At 53.0% G+C, this 19,706-nt stretch overlaps 7 protein-coding genes across 7 annotated transcripts; 2 read left to right on the top strand and 5 right to left on the bottom strand.

The window, feature by feature from the left end:
* Positions 1–1,982: 1,982 nt before the first annotated feature.
* On the bottom strand, positions 1,983–2,911 carry J4E84_001734 (uncharacterized protein; the record flags this gene model as incomplete). The annotated part of the gene is made up of 3 exons (XM_049384364.1): positions 1,983–2,154; positions 2,216–2,397; positions 2,450–2,911. The coding sequence occupies 3 exons, from the start codon at positions 2,909–2,911 to the stop codon at positions 1,983–1,985; spliced, it is 816 nt and encodes a 271-aa protein (XP_049247720.1).
* Positions 2,912–4,332: 1,421 nt separating this feature from the next.
* On the bottom strand, positions 4,333–5,199 carry MOB11 (Maintenance of ploidy protein mob1; the record flags this gene model as incomplete). The annotated part of the gene is made up of 4 exons (XM_049384363.1): positions 4,333–4,711; positions 4,759–4,852; positions 4,905–5,082; positions 5,164–5,199. The coding sequence occupies 4 exons, from the start codon at positions 5,197–5,199 to the stop codon at positions 4,333–4,335; spliced, it is 687 nt and encodes a 228-aa protein (XP_049247719.1).
* An 812-nt stretch (positions 5,200–6,011) lies between these two features.
* J4E84_001732 (uncharacterized protein) lies at positions 6,012–9,476 on the bottom strand (the record flags this gene model as incomplete). Its single annotated transcript, XM_049384362.1, has 7 exons — positions 6,012–6,471; positions 6,519–8,848; positions 8,896–8,995; positions 9,046–9,163; positions 9,211–9,233; positions 9,286–9,301; positions 9,353–9,476. The coding sequence occupies 7 exons, from the start codon at positions 9,474–9,476 to the stop codon at positions 6,012–6,014; spliced, it is 3,171 nt and encodes a 1,056-aa protein (XP_049247718.1).
* A 1,814-nt stretch (positions 9,477–11,290) lies between these two features.
* On the top strand, positions 11,291–12,589 carry J4E84_001731 (uncharacterized protein; the record flags this gene model as incomplete). Its single annotated transcript, XM_049384361.1, has 2 exons — positions 11,291–11,362; positions 11,441–12,589. 2 exons carry the CDS (start codon positions 11,291–11,293, stop codon positions 12,587–12,589), a joined length of 1,221 nt encoding a protein of 406 aa, XP_049247717.1.
* A 1,747-nt stretch (positions 12,590–14,336) lies between these two features.
* Positions 14,337–15,383, bottom strand: J4E84_001730 (uncharacterized protein; the record flags this gene model as incomplete). Its single annotated transcript, XM_049384360.1, has 2 exons — positions 14,337–14,576; positions 14,631–15,383. The coding sequence occupies 2 exons, from the start codon at positions 15,381–15,383 to the stop codon at positions 14,337–14,339; spliced, it is 993 nt and encodes a 330-aa protein (XP_049247716.1).
* Positions 15,384–17,153: 1,770 nt separating this feature from the next.
* J4E84_001729 (uncharacterized protein) lies at positions 17,154–17,432 on the bottom strand (the record flags this gene model as incomplete). Its single annotated transcript, XM_049384359.1, has 1 exon — positions 17,154–17,432. One exon carries the CDS (start codon positions 17,430–17,432, stop codon positions 17,154–17,156), a length of 279 nt encoding a protein of 92 aa, XP_049247715.1.
* Positions 17,433–19,001: 1,569 nt separating this feature from the next.
* J4E84_001728 (uncharacterized protein) lies at positions 19,002–19,602 on the top strand (the record flags this gene model as incomplete). The annotated part of the gene is made up of 2 exons (XM_049384358.1): positions 19,002–19,008; positions 19,064–19,602. The coding sequence occupies 2 exons, from the start codon at positions 19,002–19,004 to the stop codon at positions 19,600–19,602; spliced, it is 546 nt and encodes a 181-aa protein (XP_049247714.1).
* Positions 19,603–19,706: the final 104 nt, after the last annotated feature.

Raw genomic sequence — 19,706 nt, 5'->3', positions numbered from 1 at the left:
CCGTCATGGTGTGGTACTTGCCTTGTCAAGACGCAATCCGAGCCGTTCCTTTGCCGCAGGGGTGGTCGAGTTGCTGATCATGCTGTCTGTGCGTCAGCGTGTCTCGTGTCGTGTCGTGTGTTGCGACGTGGGCGAGGGGTGGAAGGTGATCGCGGGTGGCGGGGTTGACTGGGATGGATGGATGGCTTGAGTGCGTTGCGATGGATTGCAATCGGTTTTCGCGCTTCTTGTCTACGTGATGAATGTATTCGTGGAATGTGCTGCACCGTGAGATTCTTGATCCCAGGCCTATACAACAAGGTCGTCTCCTTCACATACCCAGATACCCTACAGCCAAGGCAATCCAGACTCCAACGACCCCAAACCCAATTCCCGCATCCCAATCTCCGTTACACAGGATTCGCGGGTCCAATCTAGAGTTTTAGTCCCACAATCCCCTCGCCTTCGCAACGGCGGGAAGCGCATTCGGTTTCTCGTTGCTTATTCCTCATTACCCAGATCGCGCGGAAACCTTACTTGAAGCAGCAACTGTCGTCCGACTGGCAAAGCTATTACGCACCTCCACCCCCATCGAGGCACGGAATCCACAACTGGGGCATCGCCGAGGCCTTGGGCGGAGAAAGAAGAAAAACAAGAGTTGAGTGCCTGGGCGAAATCTCTCAGCAAGCGCGTACTCTCATTTCACGCGTTGTGTTGTGCGATGATGCACGCGACGGAAAGGATCTTGCTGCGCGTAAGCGAGGGGTAGGAAGGCACGAAAGGTAGGTGTTTGTATCCTCCAGTCAACGTCCTCCTCGCACCTCCCTCACGCGCACCCTATACTTCACCCTCGCACCACACACAAACCTCCTCGTCTACACCTACCATCCAGACCAGCCATCCCCTTGCCCTATGAGTGCCAAAGCCCCACCCCTTCATCGCCCTATTTCCTTTTCCCCCATCCCTCCATCCAGCATCCTCCGTAACTCGTGACATTTGCCCACCCGCCCAGCATTAGTACACCCTATTAGTCCAGTCCAGCCATATCCATGTAATATATCAGATTTTCGTTAGCGCCCGCCCGGCTCAATATGGATAATCTCCCCTCTTCGGTGCGGAGCGAAGCGGTCGCTCGCGCATCGCCGGCTGGCGGGGGTAAGTACGTGTGATGTGATTTTCAAGAATGGGCGGGAAAGATCTTGTTCGGATGTCATTTGCCTAAATGGATATGCAGGGTTTGGAGGATGTGGTGATCGGTAGGTGAGGGTGGGAAGGCGGGTTCTTACTCATCTGTGTTTCTTGAGGTAAGGGCGTATCTGGGAGGTGCACTGTGGGGTTTATGATGAGCGTTTGGGGACGAAGGGGATCTGGGTGTGGCGGTATGGCGTGCGCTCGTGATAGGATGGCTTTTGAATATTGGCTAGATCGGATGCTGTGAGTGGTCTCTTGACTTCTTTAAGGACGTTTAATGCCTTGGACTTTTCGGTTTCCACCAACCATTCTAGCTGCTTCATTGCACCACCAGCCATGTCTCATGATTTCTTCCTGTTGAGTTCACGCCACAATGTGGGGTTCTTGAGCGAGTGTAGAGTGGCTTGTCATTGAAGGCGTAAATGTTTTGCCGTACAGCGTTGCAATGAACGCCCCTGAACCTTTCTATGCAAAGCCTTCGTCTTGCTAGCATACAGGTTGACTCCTTCTGGACCCAAGAAGAGGTAAGGAGAAGAAAGACGGTACAGTCGTAGTAGCATCACCGGCAATTCCGGCACTGAAGACGTTATGAAGAGATTGTCGCGCCGCTCGTGGCGCAACATGCAATCCATTTTGATGCGAATATTTTATTGATAGGGTATCCATGCATGACAAACAACCACCATCTGACAAGGCTTGCCAACCAGCATCCAAAGATGAGCGGACACAAGAGAAATGAGAAAAGAACGTGACGATCGTGAAAGAGGGCTGCCAAAAGCGAAGGGTGACGCACGGCATCGGCGTCACCGATGCTATATCGATATTAAAGCTAGTATGCCAGCGGCGAAGAAAGCCATAGTAGGGGAGCCAGACATGAGGCTCTGGGCGGCGGAAGCCTCGCCAGCCAGCACTTTGTCGTCATTACGGATGCAGTTTGTCTTGGCTGTAATTTCCGCGGGACAGACTACGCGTTTGAAGTTCGCACTGTGTGACGTTAGTCTATATAATTTGTGTAGCCTGCGGATCGAGATGAGGGCATGTTTACCTAGGGTACGATGCATCCTTGAACCAATCAAAGCGCCATTCGCAACCGGCTCTCAGGTTCTCGGGTAGCTTTTGGCAGTCTTCGGTGGAGCTGACACCCATCATGAGCTCACCGAAGACGCTTTGGTCCACGCCATACTGCTGGGCGCATGCATTTGTCGATGTTGTGTTACCGCCAGGAATCTAGATAGTTCAGCTTTGCGACCATGATAATGGATGTTCATTGAAGGCTTACTGCAAGTGAAAACCGGTTTCGGTCGGTTACATCGTAGGCGGTATTCGAGGCTTGAACAATCATGCTCTTGCCGATCAGAGGCTCACTCGTAAAGTCGAGCTGGTAGCATGCGCAGCACCAGGCGCCCTCTATACCTCCGTGAGTAAGTTCGGGTAGAATAAAGGCACCGGCATAGCCATATGAAACAGTGTCGTTGATGGCCCATGGCTGCTGGCTGGAGCACTGAAACGCGGAACCGCCGTTACAACCAGTGCCGGCAGCATCGTCCGTGGGCTTGTCGTCGGCCGTACACGATTCTACCGGACTCGAGAAATCCGCTTTGCCGTTCCAACCACATGATGGCTTACAGCAGTCCCAGAAACGAGATGTGACGGCCTCTCCAGTATAGTTGAGATGTGCGCATCGTGCAAAGACCGCGAAGAGCTCGACGGCAAGGGCGATATTGCGGAGATGTTGCGGCATCATTGCGGAATGAGTGATCTGAAGTCGAAGTAGAAACCGAATGGCATGGTTTGTTAGCCAGAGTGATCCGCGCGCAGTGCCAGGAAATTGTATTTGAAGGATACTGAAAAAGAGGGGTCCCTTCTTTAGTCCGGCTGCAAGGAGAGATTAAACTGTTTTCGATACTCGAGGCCGAGAACCATCATGCTGTGCACCGTGCAGGGGTGGGCGGAGCTTGGGTACTGAAACGGTACCCGGGGTAGTGGCATCTGAGAGGTCAGAGAGCCGCTGTCACAGTTCCCACACGCTGTCAACCTACCCGATGCCTTGACTTGCATTGTCTGGCCTTATAGATTGCCCCTGTCATTGCCTCGTGGTGCATTTTCCCCACACTCTGCACGCAACGTTGTATCGCTCCCCGCAATTCGGCAATCGCGACATCTGCTCGCAAGGTCGCGTAAATGAATGCCGGGAAGGACGCGACAAAACCGAGGAACTTGTACAGCTGGGTTGCCCGTTGTTGTGCTTTATGCTCGCTCTCGTGTTAGACGAGAAGGTTTGCCCAATGTCTCACGCTCCGCCCTGCCCCCCTTCAGGGCTCATCTCGGCTATTCTCGCGACCGTTCAAAACGAACTTCTCCGCTTCTTGAGCTGCAACCGTTCACACCGCACTGCCGTGTGACGCAACCTTGAAGGCTGATAATACTCCGGGCGCTCGGTTCACGTGGCCTCAAAGAGGTTGAGCACCGTAGCTGAATAGGGAAGCAGATGCACCCGATTGGCCGCAACTTCAATATCGCTACCAGACTAGAGGCCATACTGAAGCACGCAGTAACCGTTTTGCTAGGATGCTTTGAACTTTGTGTAAACAGGTTGCTAGCATCGCTCCGGCTGAATCGACGTCGTCAGCATAGTCACTGGTCATGCGTAATAGCGCGTTTGTCATATAGCAGTCGCCATCGCCAACATCGCTAGACGGTGTTCGCAGTTTCGCGATTAGGAAAGGACCGAAGTACGTGGCATAAGTATGGACCGGATGTTTGGTTGAGAGGGCAAGGCATGAACGTCTTCCATGTCTACTATCTGCCAAGCCACCGATACACGAACTCTGCCCCACCCGGCGTTCGCTCAAGTCTCCAAAGTCCACTCTGCTGAGACAGCAAACGCTCTGGAACTTGGATACGAGTTGCCGCCTGGGCAGCTCTTACACCCCTGGGCTGGATTCCCGGCGATTGCCGTCGAGATGTGCGCGGTGGATTTTGAAATCATTATGTTAATTCACCGCTACTAATACATCGTTAACAAGCGTACATGCTCGTAATACCTCCGTAGTTATGCAAATTGTGCATATGCTCCTCAACGCCGTCAAAATATGCTCGTCACGCGTAGAGTCTCGTGTCTGTTCTCCGTCTCTCATACTCTAGTCGAGCGCCGGGATGCGCTCAATCACTTCTCAGCATGCTCTCCACCAAATCACCCAACGGTCCCCAGAAGTCCTTGCTCCCACTTGCCAGCCCATGCTCGTCTATGAACAGCACATAGTGCTTGAAGCTGGTGTTGAGATGAGGCTCCAGGCCCAACTCGATGATGACGGGGTAGTGGTGGCAGTAGATATGTGCGTAGACGCGGTATAGACGCTTGAACATATTCCTGATGAGCGCTGGAAATGTCTTGGGGAAGGGAACGCCGATGCGCGAGGGAAACATGGACTCGTTGTCGACATTGGACTGTATCCATGCCATGAGGTGTTCGATGTATTCGGGTGCGGGCATCTTGGTAGGCTTCTTGTAATTCTCGGAATCTTGCCAGAGGTACTCAAACCTGTCGATAGTCAGCATTGCGCATATGTGGACTTGGTTCATACTCACTCGTCGGTCGCTTTCATCTCAGGACAGCTTTGTGGCGAGCAGAACTCTGTGATGGAGCCATAGAGCAGGTTGATCTGGTTGTAGAAGTCGACGACTGCGGTCGCGTATCAGCACGAGTCCCCAAATCGGCAGAGATATGCTCCTACCATTGACGGCAAGCCACTCGTCCTTGTCCTCGCCTTCGGGTAGCTTGACAGCCTTCCTTAGACTGCCGCTACCGAGTGTGGCCTCGGCATACTGCTTCAGCTGCCAGCTGCTGGTGCCTCGATTCTTCGACGGCTTGAACGGTGCGCGAGTTCGCGGGTTGCTAGCGCAGAAGTCAGCCTGTGTTCGTAGTATGAATCTCCCATCTCAAGCGAGACTTCTCTCCAGCCTTCTGCCATGAACTCAGATGTCTCTTTCGACCTGGCATATCCCAATAATGTCGCATGGCCTGCACATTGTGGTCTTGTCGCTATTGATCCGTGTATTTGCGCAACTCCGGCGCCAGGCTCAGGCGCGACAGGCTAGCGATCAAGGACGCGATTTCGTCTCGTGGGTCGTATATCCTGCAGTAGAAGAGCGGAAAGGGAGACGAACATTGTACTTATAAATCCCGACATATCTACTCTCGATTCGTGCTATCGTATGGACCGGTACTGCGTGCGTGCGTGTGTGCTATCTGCTGTCGCGCATTCCGATGGTTAGCCAAGGCAAACAATACAAGGTAATGGGACTGCGACAAACCTGGTAGCAACAAGAAGTAGAAGGTGAAGGTAAATAACGTGAGCGAGCGACAAGAAGAGGGTAACAGAGAAGGGCAGAGAGTCAATGACGTTGGATGGGCTGGCTTGGGGGAGGGGTGTTTGGACAGGACCCCACAATCAACAATCGCGACCGCCGCAACCACCGGCCTCGATCGCCGCACTAACAACTTGGTCCAGATGTCGCGCCCACCCAATTGGCCCACCCTCAACTTTCATGTCTGCTTTTTCCGTCTGACCGCCTCGAGACATGTTGGAAGAGATGCGAGACGAATTTCCGCTGGCAGCGCATTGTAAAATCTGTCTCTCCTATGCGCGGGCTGCATGTTGTCGCAATGACTTTCGTGAGCGCATCACCGAGATATACCAACGGAGGTAATTCGGAGAAGAAAAGAAGATATCGTAATGTTTTTGGGAGGTCTACTCTAGGTCTATTCTAGGTCTAGGATATACGCTGACAACTTCCACCGCTGATGATTACCGCTCCATACCCACACATCCTGTCAGACCTCACTTGCTGAAGTACGGGTCTTGCTCAAAATAGTCGCCTTTGTCACGACCACGTCCGTTGCGACGACCGTTCTGCGTCTGCGGCCTCGAGTCGGAGCCACCGTCCGTCATGGTCTCAAACTCATCCGGTTCGTAGTCCTGCATGCCCGTCTTGATGCGCTGAAGTTGACCAGCTACGTAATGGTGGAGACGATCCTCCATTGCCGACTTCTGGTCAAGGGCGGCTTGGTCCAGTACACCGACCGAGTTCTTGCGTTTGATCGGGCTTGTAGCGTCCTCCTCTTCGCCGTTGGTTGAGGTCTCTCCCCAGTCACTTCGGAAGCCTATGCTACGGCTAGTAGAAGATCGGCGGAGTGTCTGGCGCTTCGCTGGTTTGCCTGTCGTGGTGAACACATCGTCGAAGTAATGGTCGGCAGCGCCTGTAGGTGTGCGCGGCGTTTGTGGCAGACGGCACGTCATGCTGCACGTCGTTAGTGAAGGTACTATACGTAATGTCGTTGAGCTTACCCAGTGTCGTGAATCATCTTCGCAATCAGACCGGTCCAGCCGCACTGATGCGTCGCTCCCAAGCCACGGCCGGTATCACCATCGAAGAACTCGTGGTACCACATGTAATCTTTCCAGTTCGGGTCAAAGTCGAGCATTTGGTTGCCGTCGTTGATGGCCCTTCTACCGTCATCTCCGCGAGCAAACAAATGCTGAAGACGATGTTGAATCTCCTCTGCAACGTGGCCGAGATGCATGTAGTCACCCGACCCCGTAGGGCACTCAACCTTGAGATCGTTGCCATAGTAGAGATGGAACCTCTGGCAAGACTCGATGAGTAGGAAGTTGACGGCTAACCAGATGGGACCTCGCCAGTTGCTGTTGCCACCAAAGAGACCGCTGTCTGAGTCACCGGGAAGGTAAGCTACCTCATACTTCTGACCATTGACGTCCATGCTATAGGGATGATCCTTGTGGTATTTCGAAAGCGATCGGATGCCGTGGTCGGCGAAGAACTCATCCTCGTCCAACATTCTCTTCATTATCCGCTTCAGTCGGTCTTCGTTGACAAGTGACAGAAGCAAGCGGTCGCCCTTACCACGTTTGGAGAGCGTATGGATGTTGCGCTTCGAAGTTTCGGGACGGTGAGCAATGAACCATTCCACTCGCTTCTTGAAGCTGGGCAGGCGGTTGATAACCTCCGGCTCTAGCGTCATAGTCGAGTACAGAGGAATGAGACCGACCAGAGAACGGACGGGCATCTGATGGCTCCATGGACCACCCCAAGAGATGGCATCATAGTAGAACCCGTCCTCCTCGTTCCACAGCGGCTTCGACTCGCCGTCGCTGCGGAATTGCATAGCGTCGCTGATCATCAAAAAGTGCTCGAAGAACTTGGAGGCCATGTCTTCGTAGATGCGTCGTCGCTTGGCGAGCTCAAGGCAGATGTTCAGCATGTTCAGGCAGTAGAAGCCCATCCAGCCAGTACTGTCGGCCTGCTCCAGGGTACCGCCGGTCGGCAATGGGTCTGAACGGTTGAAGAGACCAATGTTGTCGAGACCGAGGAAACCACCTTCGAAGATGTTCTTTCCGTCAGCGTCTTTTCGGTTGACCCACCACGTAAAGTTCAGCAACAGTTTCTGGAATACGCGCTCGAGGCAATCAAAGTCCTCACGTCCGTACATCTTGCGCTCAATCTTGAAGACCCGGAATAGCGACCAGGCATGTACCGGAGGGTTCACGTCGCCAAAGTTCCATTCGTATGCCGGTAGCTGCCCGTTCGGGTGCATGTACCACTCACGTGTGAAAAGGTCGAGCTGCTTCTTGGCGAAGTCGGGGTCGATCATGGCGAGTGTGATACAGTGGAAAGCACTGTCCCATGCGGCGAAGAAGGGGTATTCCCATGAGTCGGGCATGGACAAAATATCGTCCAGGTACATGTGCTTCCACTCCTTGTTGCGTATAGCCTTGCGACCGGGTGGTGGAGGAGGCATGCCAGGGTCGCCGTTAGCCCACTGGTCCCAGATGAAGTGGTAGTATTGCTTGCACCACATCATGCCGGAGAATGCCTGACGCTGGATGTTGCGCAAATCGTCAGCGATTGGGAGAGGGCTGATTCTGTAGTAAAATTCGTCGGCTTCGGCGCGACGCTGTTCTATAATGTCGTCAAACATCTCCTCGTCAAGGAATCCGTCGTTTCTCTTTGAGAGCCTGAAGCGGACTACAGCGCACTCGCCAGGTGGGACACCGTCGCCTTCGTCGAACGCGTACCAAGCACCGCACTTGGTACCAGTGTTCTCAGGATTGACAGCATCCTTCTGCTCGTCCACGATGCGGCGATGGATAGCGTCCTTGACATATGGAACCTTGTTCTCCACGTTCCACAGCCCCTTGTAGTTGGTGTCGTTATCGGTGAAGAGAAGCTCGGGCTGTACGTCTTCGCCGCTCGGGCCGGTGCCAGGGGACGGGGAGAGCTGGAAGTAGCGGTCACCCAGCTTGTGGTGTTTCGACTGCGCCGTTGTTGGGCCAATCTTGGTGATTGAGGGTTTCAGACTCGGGTCCTCGTGGCCCCATGCCCAGGTATTCCTGAACCAACAGTGAGGTACAATGTGCAGCGGCGCCGGTTCTGGGCCACGGTTGTAAGCTGTCACTCGGAAGCACATCTCCTCTGGATCGTCCGCTTCCTTCGCAGTCTCGATGAAAATGTCCCAATACCGGTCATCGTCGAAGATGCCTGTGTCAACGAGGTTGTACTCCTTGTCCAACCGCGTTCGCTTCGCGTTCGTCTCGATGAGTTCTTCGTATGGGAATTTCCGCTGAGGAAGTTTGTACAGGAATTTCATGTACGAGTGCTGCAACTGAATCAGCGGTATTTCTGTAGCGAGCGAAGCCAACATACAGTTGGCGTGTTGTCCAGGTGGAAATGGCACTCCTTGAGCGACTCGCCGTGGTTACCCTGTGGGTTGGATAAACCGAAAAGGCGCTCCTTTAGAAAGTCGCTGCAAGAAAGTCAGCGTGTATCGCAAGAGTGCCACTGGCGCACACATACTCCTTCTCGTTCCAGAAAGCGAAGGCAATGTTCTGGAAGCCGTGTGTATCAGACACACCAGCAATGCCGTCCTCGCCCCAGCGAAAGGCGCGCGACCGCGCCATGTCGTGCGTGAAATCTATGAGGCATTAGAGAAATCGGATGGCACCGAAGGCGAGTACTCACGGCTCCAGGCATCTCCATCAGCGCTGCAGAAGTTTGTTAGTAGCATACCATGGCGTTGACAGCAAGGGTACTCACGAGTAATCTTCGCGGACTGGACACTTATTAGATTGATTGCAACATATTCATGGGAATAGAGACTGACCAGTTGCCCACTGCCTCTCGGCAACGTAGGGGCCCCATCGCTTCCAGTAGGCGGTGCGTTCTCGGTCCTGCTTCAGACGCTTCTCCTCTTCGCAGAGGTACTCTTGATTCTCAATGAGAACCATGGTGACAATGTGTGCCGGAGGGGTGTAGGAGGAGTGTTGACGGCAGACAGCAAGTGAGGTTTGGGCGTTGGCGCGTGCAGCGGCGTCGAAGGAATTATTTCCTGCAGGTAGTATGGAGCAAACAATGGGGTAACTCAGACGATCAAGATAGTGGAGAAGAAGTAGGTGGGGTAATGTATATGAGAGACGCTGATGGCGAGGGAGTCCAATGTTTGGAGGTGGTGTGCATAGAGGAAGAGACAGAAGACGGACGGGATTTTGTCAAGGCGCGTGTCTTGGTGGTGGCTACCACCGACTTTGGACGCAGGAACTCGCGATGCATCATAGGACGGCAACCGTGCAGCGCGGGACTTATCGCGAACGGCTGACCTAAGCCCACTCTAGCCTAACGCCCTCCTCCGCCAGGTTTCAATCCCATGTCCAGCGAGCCGCAAAAAGGCTGGCCAGAAGCTTGGAAATGCCCATGCCCGCCGCTGCAGCAGCGTCGGCTACACGTGTCGCCCATCTGTTGAGCCGCTTTCAAAATCTCTGCGCCAAAGTGTTGAACGCGCTTACTGGGGGCGACGCCAGCCTTGAACAAGCAACCACGATAAAGACGTTAGTCTCCGGCCCTCCCCACCGTGCCATCGCCGATCGGACCTGGCCAGCTTCGGAAGGCCCTTCTGGGGTGTGGAGTGGTGACAGCGGATCCCGGCATGGGGATTCGCATGCCACACGTATCGACTTTGGAGCGTGGTGTCGTCCCTGCTTCCGCGGCATGCAGCACAGTTATGTACAAGAGTTGGGATGCATATAGTCGCGTTTCCGAGCCTGCGCGCCAGACGCCAATTCACGTGATGTATCACCGACATCCAACGGGTAGCCCCAAGCAAATTCAACTTGGCTACTCATGTGCGGGAGGTCAATGGTAATGAATGACGTCATCAGCTGCATGTCTTCGGTGCGAAAAGGTCGAGTTTAATATTATGAAACGAATGCACACGAGCCGAGAAGTTCAAGAATACGATACAGCGTCTTACGACTCTCGCAAGGGGGGCTGGGAAGTCGGTGTGGCAGGTCTGGCCGCCCACATGAACTTTGACCGGAATCGATTAGATGTTCCCTTTGAGCAGCGCTCATATGATGCGGCTCAGTCCTACTCCTAGCCACGACATTATAGTTTACTTTCACCTCTGAACCCAACAGCGCTATCGAGCGATCATGTTGGTACACATACATGTTGACCGAACTTTGCATAGCAGCCGACCAAGGCATCATCGCTAGTCATGAATTGCTGATGCACGAATGACCTCTTTCACATGCCTCCAAACGCGTAGCTGAAAATCCGGCAAGTATACGTATTTCTATTCCAACGCTGTACGAGGGCCATGCAGAGACTGGCAAGCTTGCTGGAAGATTGTGATGTTTCCAAGCAAAACCCGAATCGCTGGAACTGTGCATCGCAAGAATAGACGTAGGTATCACTACCCAAGTTAAAACGAGGGATTTGGTGCTCAAGGCCAATCGCGGGTGCTTCGTTTGCGTATCCACCAAGTCGAGGCACGACTTACAACCGTGCAGGTAACTACATAGTCTTGTATCATGTCACTTTAGTCGCCATGAGCGCTGCGTAGCCTTCCCATGGCGCTTGCTCTACTTAGGTATGCTATGGTGTTGATAGAAAAACATAGAGGGGCGTGGACCAGAGCTGGCCGCTAGCGCCTGCCACGGCGATTCTTCGGGCCGCGCCATTGATGGTCAGGTACGCGGCCGCTCAGCTCTACCAAACATTACACGTCTCCCAAGTCCGACATCCTCACACAGTCACGCCCAAGATGCTCGTCTCCCTCACAGTCGGAAAGGTCGATGCTGGAGTAGCAGTGCTACTGACAGAAGACAAGCGTCTTGTGAGCCCCTCAATGCCGCCCAGCGCTCAACGCAGCGCAGGCGCATCCTTGCTCTTCATCTGGCTGACGTAAAGGTAGATTGAGTTCCCTTCTATATTGCTACCCCCCGACATCTCGTCGGGCTCCATGGTGGATATCGATGTTGGAAGAAACTACAAAGCCGAAGCCGACGCCCAGAAAGCCTTCCATGAGCTCCAGTCGGACATCTTCCGCACCTTTGGCCAGCGCACCCCCTCAGCCCCCGTCCTCAAATGCCGCAATGCCACGCAAACCTCAGTCGTTCTCGAATGGGACCCTATCGATATCGCGACCGCCGAACTGCGCAGCCTCACACTATACCGCAATGGCAACAAGGCAGGCACAATACCCAAGCCCAGTGACGTGCACAGCACCAAGCTGAGTGGTCTGGCTGTCGACACGGAATATCAGTTCCATTTGGTCCTCAAAACGAGCGCGGGCACTTTCAGCAGCGAGAAGCTTTTGGTACAAACACACAAGATGACGGACTTGTCTGGTATCACCATCACGCCTGGCCACATGCCTGCGGCTCTCCGAGAGTCTCTGCAGCGGTCCGTGGAAAGAATCGGCGCCAAGATCGCGGACAATGTGCGCATCGACACCACGCACTTCGTATGCACCGAAGGCAGAGGGCCTGCGTGGGAGAAGGCGGTCGAGAACAACATACCTGTAGTTGTCCCAGATTGGGTCATAGGCTGCGAGAGGGAGGGCAGGATTGTCGGTGTGAGGGGTTACTACCTAAACGCGGACCCTAGGTTACGAAGCGTCGGCCCAGGAGGCTCACAGCAACCCGCCCAGCAATCACAACAGCAGCCTCAGCAACAACAGCAGCAGCAGCAACCCAGAAGTCCAATCATGAGCCCGCGCACCGAGGTGACACCACCTACACCCGAGCAACCGAGGCGTGACCGCGATACCGACGGTGCAGCGCCACCCCCTCCGCCACCCAAAGACGACGTTAGCGAGAAGAGCGAGCGAAACTCAGTGGAACCGAAGACGCAGACAGAAGAGCAAAAGGCTCGAACCGAGGATCTCAAGCCGCAAAATGGGAAGGAACCACAGCAAGAGGATAGCGAGGAGGACGAATCTGAGCCTGAGCCCAACGACGAGAAGTCTCTGGAAGCAAGTTTACCACAGAGACCGAAGCCAGGCCAAGCATCAGCTGAAGACGATGGCGATGGAGCCAGTTTTCAAGATGTGGAAATTTAGTAGAGGTGCTGAGAGGACATGTCAAATCTGGAATGCCACAGCGTGTCGACCTGGCTACCCATCTGCAGCATTGACTACAACCACGACTATAGCATTGTAATGATACCAATTTTCAAGACCACATTGCGGTTAAGATGACAGTTCACGGCCTTCTATTCGCGATCTGACTGCACTAGTCAGGGACATTGTCCCGAAATCACGGACCTTAGCGCTAACGTACTCGAACCCATCTCATTGGGCCAAGCCAGCATGTAGGGAGGATCCCTAATCGACCCACGAACACTAAGATCTTACGGCCGGTCAAAGCATCATATCCCACTCTATATAAATTCCGTCGTATGCCGCAATGTACCGATGCGCAGTAAGTCCAGTCTTCCCATCTCCTGGACTGCGGAGCCGGCATCATAGCAATGTCTCTTTTTAAACTTCCCGATATCATCATAACATTACAAGTACCCCTTCTCTACCTACTCAACATCCTTACCCTTGCCACCGGACCCGATCACCGCCTCTCTCGTATCGCTATCACTCTCCCTCTTCTCCTTCTCCTCGCCGCTCAATCTCTTTACCGAGAATGGGGGGATGCAGGTTGGGGCTACAACCTAGCAATCAACTGTGGAGTGGGCGCTCGTGTGTTCACCTATGTTGACTGGATCTTACTGGGGAGCCCCGACAAAGACGGGTGGTACAAGATACAATATGAGAAGGATGAAAATGACAAGAAGAATGACGACGTGAAACAGCTGGATTACAGAGACAGACCCGGTGGTGCAGGGAGAAGTTTCTGGAGCAGAGCATGGTGGGCTCTTCGTCTCTCGACGTGGAGCCGTTACACGGGATGGAGTAGTCAGGTCAAGAATGTGTGCATGGAAGTACCGGGCGACTACCCTCGTCTGTAAGTCTACCCCCAACCTATCATCCCCGACTCAACTAACCCAACCAAGTAAATTCATCGCCCGAAAGCTCGTACGCGGCCTCATCTTCTTCGTCATAAAAGACATTATAGTCTGCCACTCCGCCGCATCCCCCCACGGCTCCTGGATCGATATCCGCACGCAGAAACCACACCAGCCCTTCCCGGTTGACTCTCCCTTCCTCACTCGCTTCTACTACACTTGGCTTCATATCATGCTCACATTTACCACCATGGAGTTCTACAACATCGCTTACGGTATTGTATCTGTAGCCACCGGTCTCGCCAACCCACGAGACTGCCCCTCCATGTTTGGTAGGTTCCGCGATCTGTATAGTGTGCGCAGCGCGTGGTCGGTAGTGTGGCATCAGCAATGCCGTCGTATTTGCTCTCCGCTTAGTGTTTGGTTAGCGAGAGATGTGCTGGGTTTGCGAAAGGGGTCTTTTGCGTCCAAGTATGTTCAGCTTTTCGTCGCGTTTGGTATTTCGGGCTTGGTCCATGGGGTGGCGAGTATGCTGGTGAATTGCGAGTTTGATGACGACGGCGCGTTGAAGTGCTTTTTGTTGCAGGCTGCGATTATTGTGGTGGAGGATCATGTTATTGACTTGGGGAAGGCGATGGGGTTCAAGGATGGTATGTTTTGGCGGGTGGTGGGCTTTTTGTGGATGGTGGGTGCGTTGGGGTGGAGTCTGGAGCCGTGGATTGGTAGGAACATTGCGAGGGGTGTTTGGGTGCAGAATAGGGAGTTGGATCTGTTTGGTATTGGGCCTGTGGTGGTTGCGTAGAGGGTTTGGATGGAGTCTCAAAAGAAAGATCTGATGAGCTATGGATGTTTCAGTGCAATGTATACTTCTTGACTGGCTTCAGTGGCTTGTCGCTTGCGAGCGCTTCGCCATGCATATAACCATGGATGTATACATCGCCAACGTAGCGATACTCATTGCTTTCGCCTTCCGCACGCAGTATGATGGGTGTCGAACAACCAAACGGTACAATGACGATGTCTTCGCGGCCCATGAAACCCGTTCCCATGCCTATCAACCCGTCTCTCGTGATGCAAAAGGTTCTACCCATCTGTAGATGTTACAATACGTCAGCAGAGAAAGTGATGTGGAAGATTGCACGCACCATTCTGTCCCCAAAATATTGTTGTATGAATGATCGTAGCTCATGGGGTTGCAAGTTGTCCGACTCCCCTTGTTGCTTGAACTTGGGGTCTAGCTGAAGACGCGGGAATCGCTCCTGAATCCATGAAGAGAAGATATAATAGCAGGCTCTTGTCCAGCAATGCTCCAATTCTTCAAGTGGCTGACCTAATGAGAGCGTTTTGCAGAACTCATTTACGCGCGGATGATCCGCCTCTTCGTCTTCCGTAATGTCGAAATGAGAGAGAAGCAGCATCCGCCAGTTCAGGAAGGCCATGAGATAATCTTGTAGCGAGCACAGAGTGCCTACCGCCACACCGGTCGTATCGATAATATCCAATTCGACGGCAGAAATCTCAAGCTTCCGGAATTCGTCCTTGAACTTGTACTCAGCGTCGCGGTCACTTGCCGCCGAGAAGGTATTCGAAGACAGAGCCGAGTTTTCTGGAACCTGTGCCCAATTTGGACACCATGTAGGCAAGTCAGTAAAGCTGACCTGAACAGGAAAGTGAATCGCTTCGCGCATCACATCAAGGCGATGCGTGGAACAGACGATGAGTTGGGCGACTTCCAGGTATAGTGACTTGACGGATTTGTCGTAGCTCACGTGTAGGCGTTCGCGTATATCGTTTGGGAGTATGCCTAGCACACCGAATATCTTATCCCTTGGGTTCTCGCTTAGCTTCCTTCGGCAAGCTCGTAAAACTTCTAGCAGAGAGTTTGGGCCCAACACCATGAGACGTTGAACGTCTGGAAAGCTACTTGGTCCAGTCCAGAGGTAAGGGTCGCTTTCGTGTTGCCAAAGAGCATCTGATGCTTTCTTGCATAGGTGCCAGGGGAGTTTGGAAGAGCCGCAGTAGACTATCTTTTTCTTTGCATGGAATACTTCCTGTACAACCCAAAGCCGACTCCAATAGTTCCTCCTGAATAGAGAGTGCAAAGCTTTGACGTCGTGATGCTCCAATAGGCCGGTCCATTTACGTTTCGCTTGGGCCGCCGAATCAGTCAATAGTCGTATTGCCCGCCCACTATCATCTGCTTCAGGTCCAAGCCAAATGGCAACACATGTTGCCTGTCGGTAAATTTTGTCCATCAATTGGACCTGCTTGGCGCGTTCCGTCTTGTTCTCTTGGTCAATTGAGAGCCCGTCTATCCAAACCAGAATAGTGTGGTCTGGTTCGCGGACAGCCATTAGGGCATCGTGAAGATTCGCGTTGACTGAAACATGTTCAATGCCTTCCAATGTTATGTGTTTCTTATCAAAGCCATCCCCCCATGCATACGAAATTGCAATATAATCGGGTGGATGGCGAAGCGAACTGTAGACCATCTTGCACTCTGGACCTCGTCCATTCTCCGGAGATACTTCGATAAGCCGAAAATCGTTGGCTCCTTGTAGCTCTTTATACACGACCTCTCTTGCACTAGGAACCTTCATGGAGCTGCTCACTGCAGTAGCGAAATCTGAATCAGCCCTAGGAATCTTCGTAGAGCTGCTCCCTGCAGCATCAAAATCCGAATCAGGCCATGTAGTTTCTCCAGCGACACCGGCATGCGCAATGCTTCCTGCAAGCTTGATGCCCTCGGCAGTGATGGTAAAATGATCCGCTGACTGGCCTCCATAATGCTGTTCTCGATGGGTTTCCTGAATAGACTGCGTGGTTTCCTCGAAGGTCTTCTTTTTTGTCGCGTCGATCTGCGCAGGTTAGCAATGCTCGACCACGAACCGCCTTCTCGTTGAAGCTACCTTTTGATATGCAGTATGGGAGGAACGGTTGATTGGTCCTAGAAGAGCATGAAAAAGATCACTGGCTTGCTGGGCCGTAGTAGGCAAGAGACCATTATCTTGTTGTATCGGGGTTTGAGAGAGATGATCGCCTCGCCTCTCCGGCTTTGTGGGATTTCTCCCTTCGCGGTGGAAAGAATATTTTGGGTTCTTCATAGTTCCCCCGTATCGTGATCAACTTCATTGTTCGGTTCACCGCTAAGTTATCTGGTGGTCAGTGAAACCGAAAGAAGCGACTATTCGCAACGCAGCCTGATGCGGGGTTTCCAGCTGTGATGTGTCAGCCAGGCTACAGGATTGTCTAAGCGAATGAATGAGGCCATCAAGAGAATACCTTGCTTGAGATATAGCATTTTGTACAGTAGATGCGAGGTAAACATACGTATTTCTGGTAGCGAATGGAACTGCATCATGCTGTTGACGGTCTCGAGTTAGTAGGCAGGTTCATGCGATGGGTCACGCGAGGACCGACTACTCCGACTTCCACCCGACATCTAAGGATCATTTCGAAGCGATGACACATGGGAACTGGGTGTCAATCTGTGAGAAGGATGAGGTCCCTGGATAATTTATTCCATTCCCGAGTATACGATGCTCATGGCACATCAGGCTCTTCCTCGATTGACCGTGCAGTACCATGCCCCTAAACGCCATATATGCATACCTCTTCGCACCTTAATTTACATGTGAAGACCACGTCTCATTCCCATCTCTTCACGTTTATTCGTACGCCCCCATAGCCTCGCCCGCCCTCTGCTCGATATAGTACCCCGGATCGGGTCTCCTCGCAGCGCGCATTTGGTCCTTCGTCATTGGGTTCTTGACCTCCTTAACATCGACCAACTCCTTTATCCTCATGATCTGACCGGCGACAGATTGTGTGACGGGGTGGTAGACAGTCGTCATGCGTTTGCGGAGACCGAGCGCCTTGAGGACTCCTTGCGTCTTCTCGGGCATACCGATGCCGGAGCGCATGAGTGTTATCCGGAAATAAGACATGTTGGATATGTGATGTAGAGGGTTGGTGGCTTCGATGCGAGGTCTCGGTGCGTTTGCGAGTGGCTTTGAATGGGTTTGGTGTGGCGTTTGGCGTGGGCTCCGCGGCGACACGGAGTCAAATTAACTACCGATACGTCAGATTGAAGTGTTTATGTCTTGAGCAGCTTCACATACCGTTTGTGTGGCGATGTAACGTTGATGCCCGCCTGCGCGCCTGCGATTGTCACCACCAACTTTTCGGACTTCTGGAGACCTCGGAATGCGACGCTTGTCCCGAAATGGCCTAGAGTCGCGCGGGGCGGATGCCGAACCACGTGTGGGACCTTCACTCCTGTCTTCGCACCCATCTTCCATCATGAATGTCAATCGCGTTATGGTCAGCTCGATTCCACCGGCGCCGTCTGGAGAAGGAGCGGTGAGAACCTATCGACAGGTGTCGTCACTACTTCACGCAGGTCGCCTTCCTCCCGCGCCCCTGTGGGCGGTACTGTGAATTTCCATCCCCGATGCGCATTCGGTACTCGGGAGGGACTGCACGTCCCTCTCTCACAATACGGCGCATACGGCAAATGGGATGCGATGCCTGACGTTCCAACGTATGCGCATGCCCGTTTGCCTGTACGACCCCAATATTGGATTCCAAGGAAACGACACATCGGTCCGATGCCTTGACGCTTCTAGCGGCACAGAAAGCCATGTCTCAAAAATTCTATCTTTCGTCCAGTCTTTTCCTGGCAGATTTTTGGAAAGATGACGTCTCCATGTCGAATCCAGTATTCTTGTCAAACACCAAACCCGTTATGTCTGCAGTTATGTGTTTTCTGATGCACCTTCCGTCAATAGCCTGTCCCTTGCTGTCACGAGGGTCTCAAACCATCATCCATGGCGGTGTTCTCCGCATCGGAGTATGCTAGAAGTCCAAACGTGCCTCGCTAAGAGGCCCTTCGCGTCGATACGCCTGATGCACAATCCGCATTATGCGGTCATGCAAGATACCGCGATCTGCATACCAAACGGATAGCGATGGAGAAAGGGCATTCGAAGCAATGACACCGACGATTCGTTCCACATGCACCTGGCCTTACCCCCGTCACCAAACGAAAAAGGTAGCAACGGTACGGTACCTCAGGACTAAATGTATTGTGACCGTGTCCCCACTACCCGGTTGGGCCTGCCGACGGCACCGAGCGTGGGATCTCGTTGTCTCTTTGTTGACTCTCGGGTAGTCAACACTCGAACAGACGAAACGATGTACATGCCCGTCGGCGGAAGGAAAGTCAACATGACCAACGAACTCCTGATTCAAATGCATTCGTACCGTTTGAACGGCCTCATTGACCGGTCTCTTGGGACTGTACGTTCAACTAACATATGGAGGCATAAAAGACTTCTATTTGAACGTAGCAGCTTCCATCATACAGTCCCCCAATTCAGAGTCGTCTGTCAATTACTTTCAGTAAACCTCAAAGACACTACAAGTGGGTTTGACGTGGACAGTATATCCAGTCAGCAAAATCTCATATTCCCTACAACCCGTTGTTTTGAAGACACATCAATTGCAACTCCATCATGACAGGTAAACCTCCGAACCCTCGCAGACACCCCGAATAAACATACTGATAGATAAATAGCACTTTACACTCTTACACAACCCCATCCGATCCATGCATCACCGACACCACCCCCCGCCCCAACCGCCATACCGACACTGGTCTACCGCGTTCACCGCACCAGCTCGCAGACCCGCTACGCCTTCTCCACCGGCTTCAGTTCCAAGAACCAAACCACCATCGTCAACTACACATCCGCACTATCCCGTTTCGGCCTCGCCCACCTGAACCAACAAACCAACATCTCTTCCCCCTTCATCAGCGTGTACGACAACCTAGCTCATGCGGAAGCCGTCGCCAAGCACTTCGGAGAGCGCTATGGCGAGGACACCTGGGTTGTTACCGTAGATCCCGCGCACTTTGCTAGAGGTCCAGTGTTTCGCGCTGCGGACCTGCTGAAGGATGCCGCCGGTGGCAAAGAGGTAGCAGCGGAGTGGTTGCATTATGGTGAGTACCTGGTCATGTATCGCATTCCGCCGCAGGCGATACGAGATGAGACGCCTGTCTGTAGGGGTACGGCTCAGCGGAGGGCAGTGGGCGTGATCGGTGGTGGAAAGTAAAGTGTGTTGATGGCGATGGTAATATTGATGTGATCAGAGGAGTTGGGCGTATATCGGTCGCTGGGTAGGCTTAGCGAAACTACTGTATAATCCCCAAATCTCTT

This window comes from Alternaria hordeiaustralica, assembly GCF_023758085.1.
Source record: "Alternaria hordeiaustralica strain BMP 2776 chromosome Unknown scaffold_2, whole genome shotgun sequence".
NCBI classification, from domain to species: domain Eukaryota; kingdom Fungi; phylum Ascomycota; class Dothideomycetes; order Pleosporales; family Pleosporaceae; genus Alternaria; species Alternaria hordeiaustralica.
The sequence above is the reverse complement of the archived record's forward strand: the minus strand, read 5'-3'. Positions and strand labels throughout refer to the sequence as shown.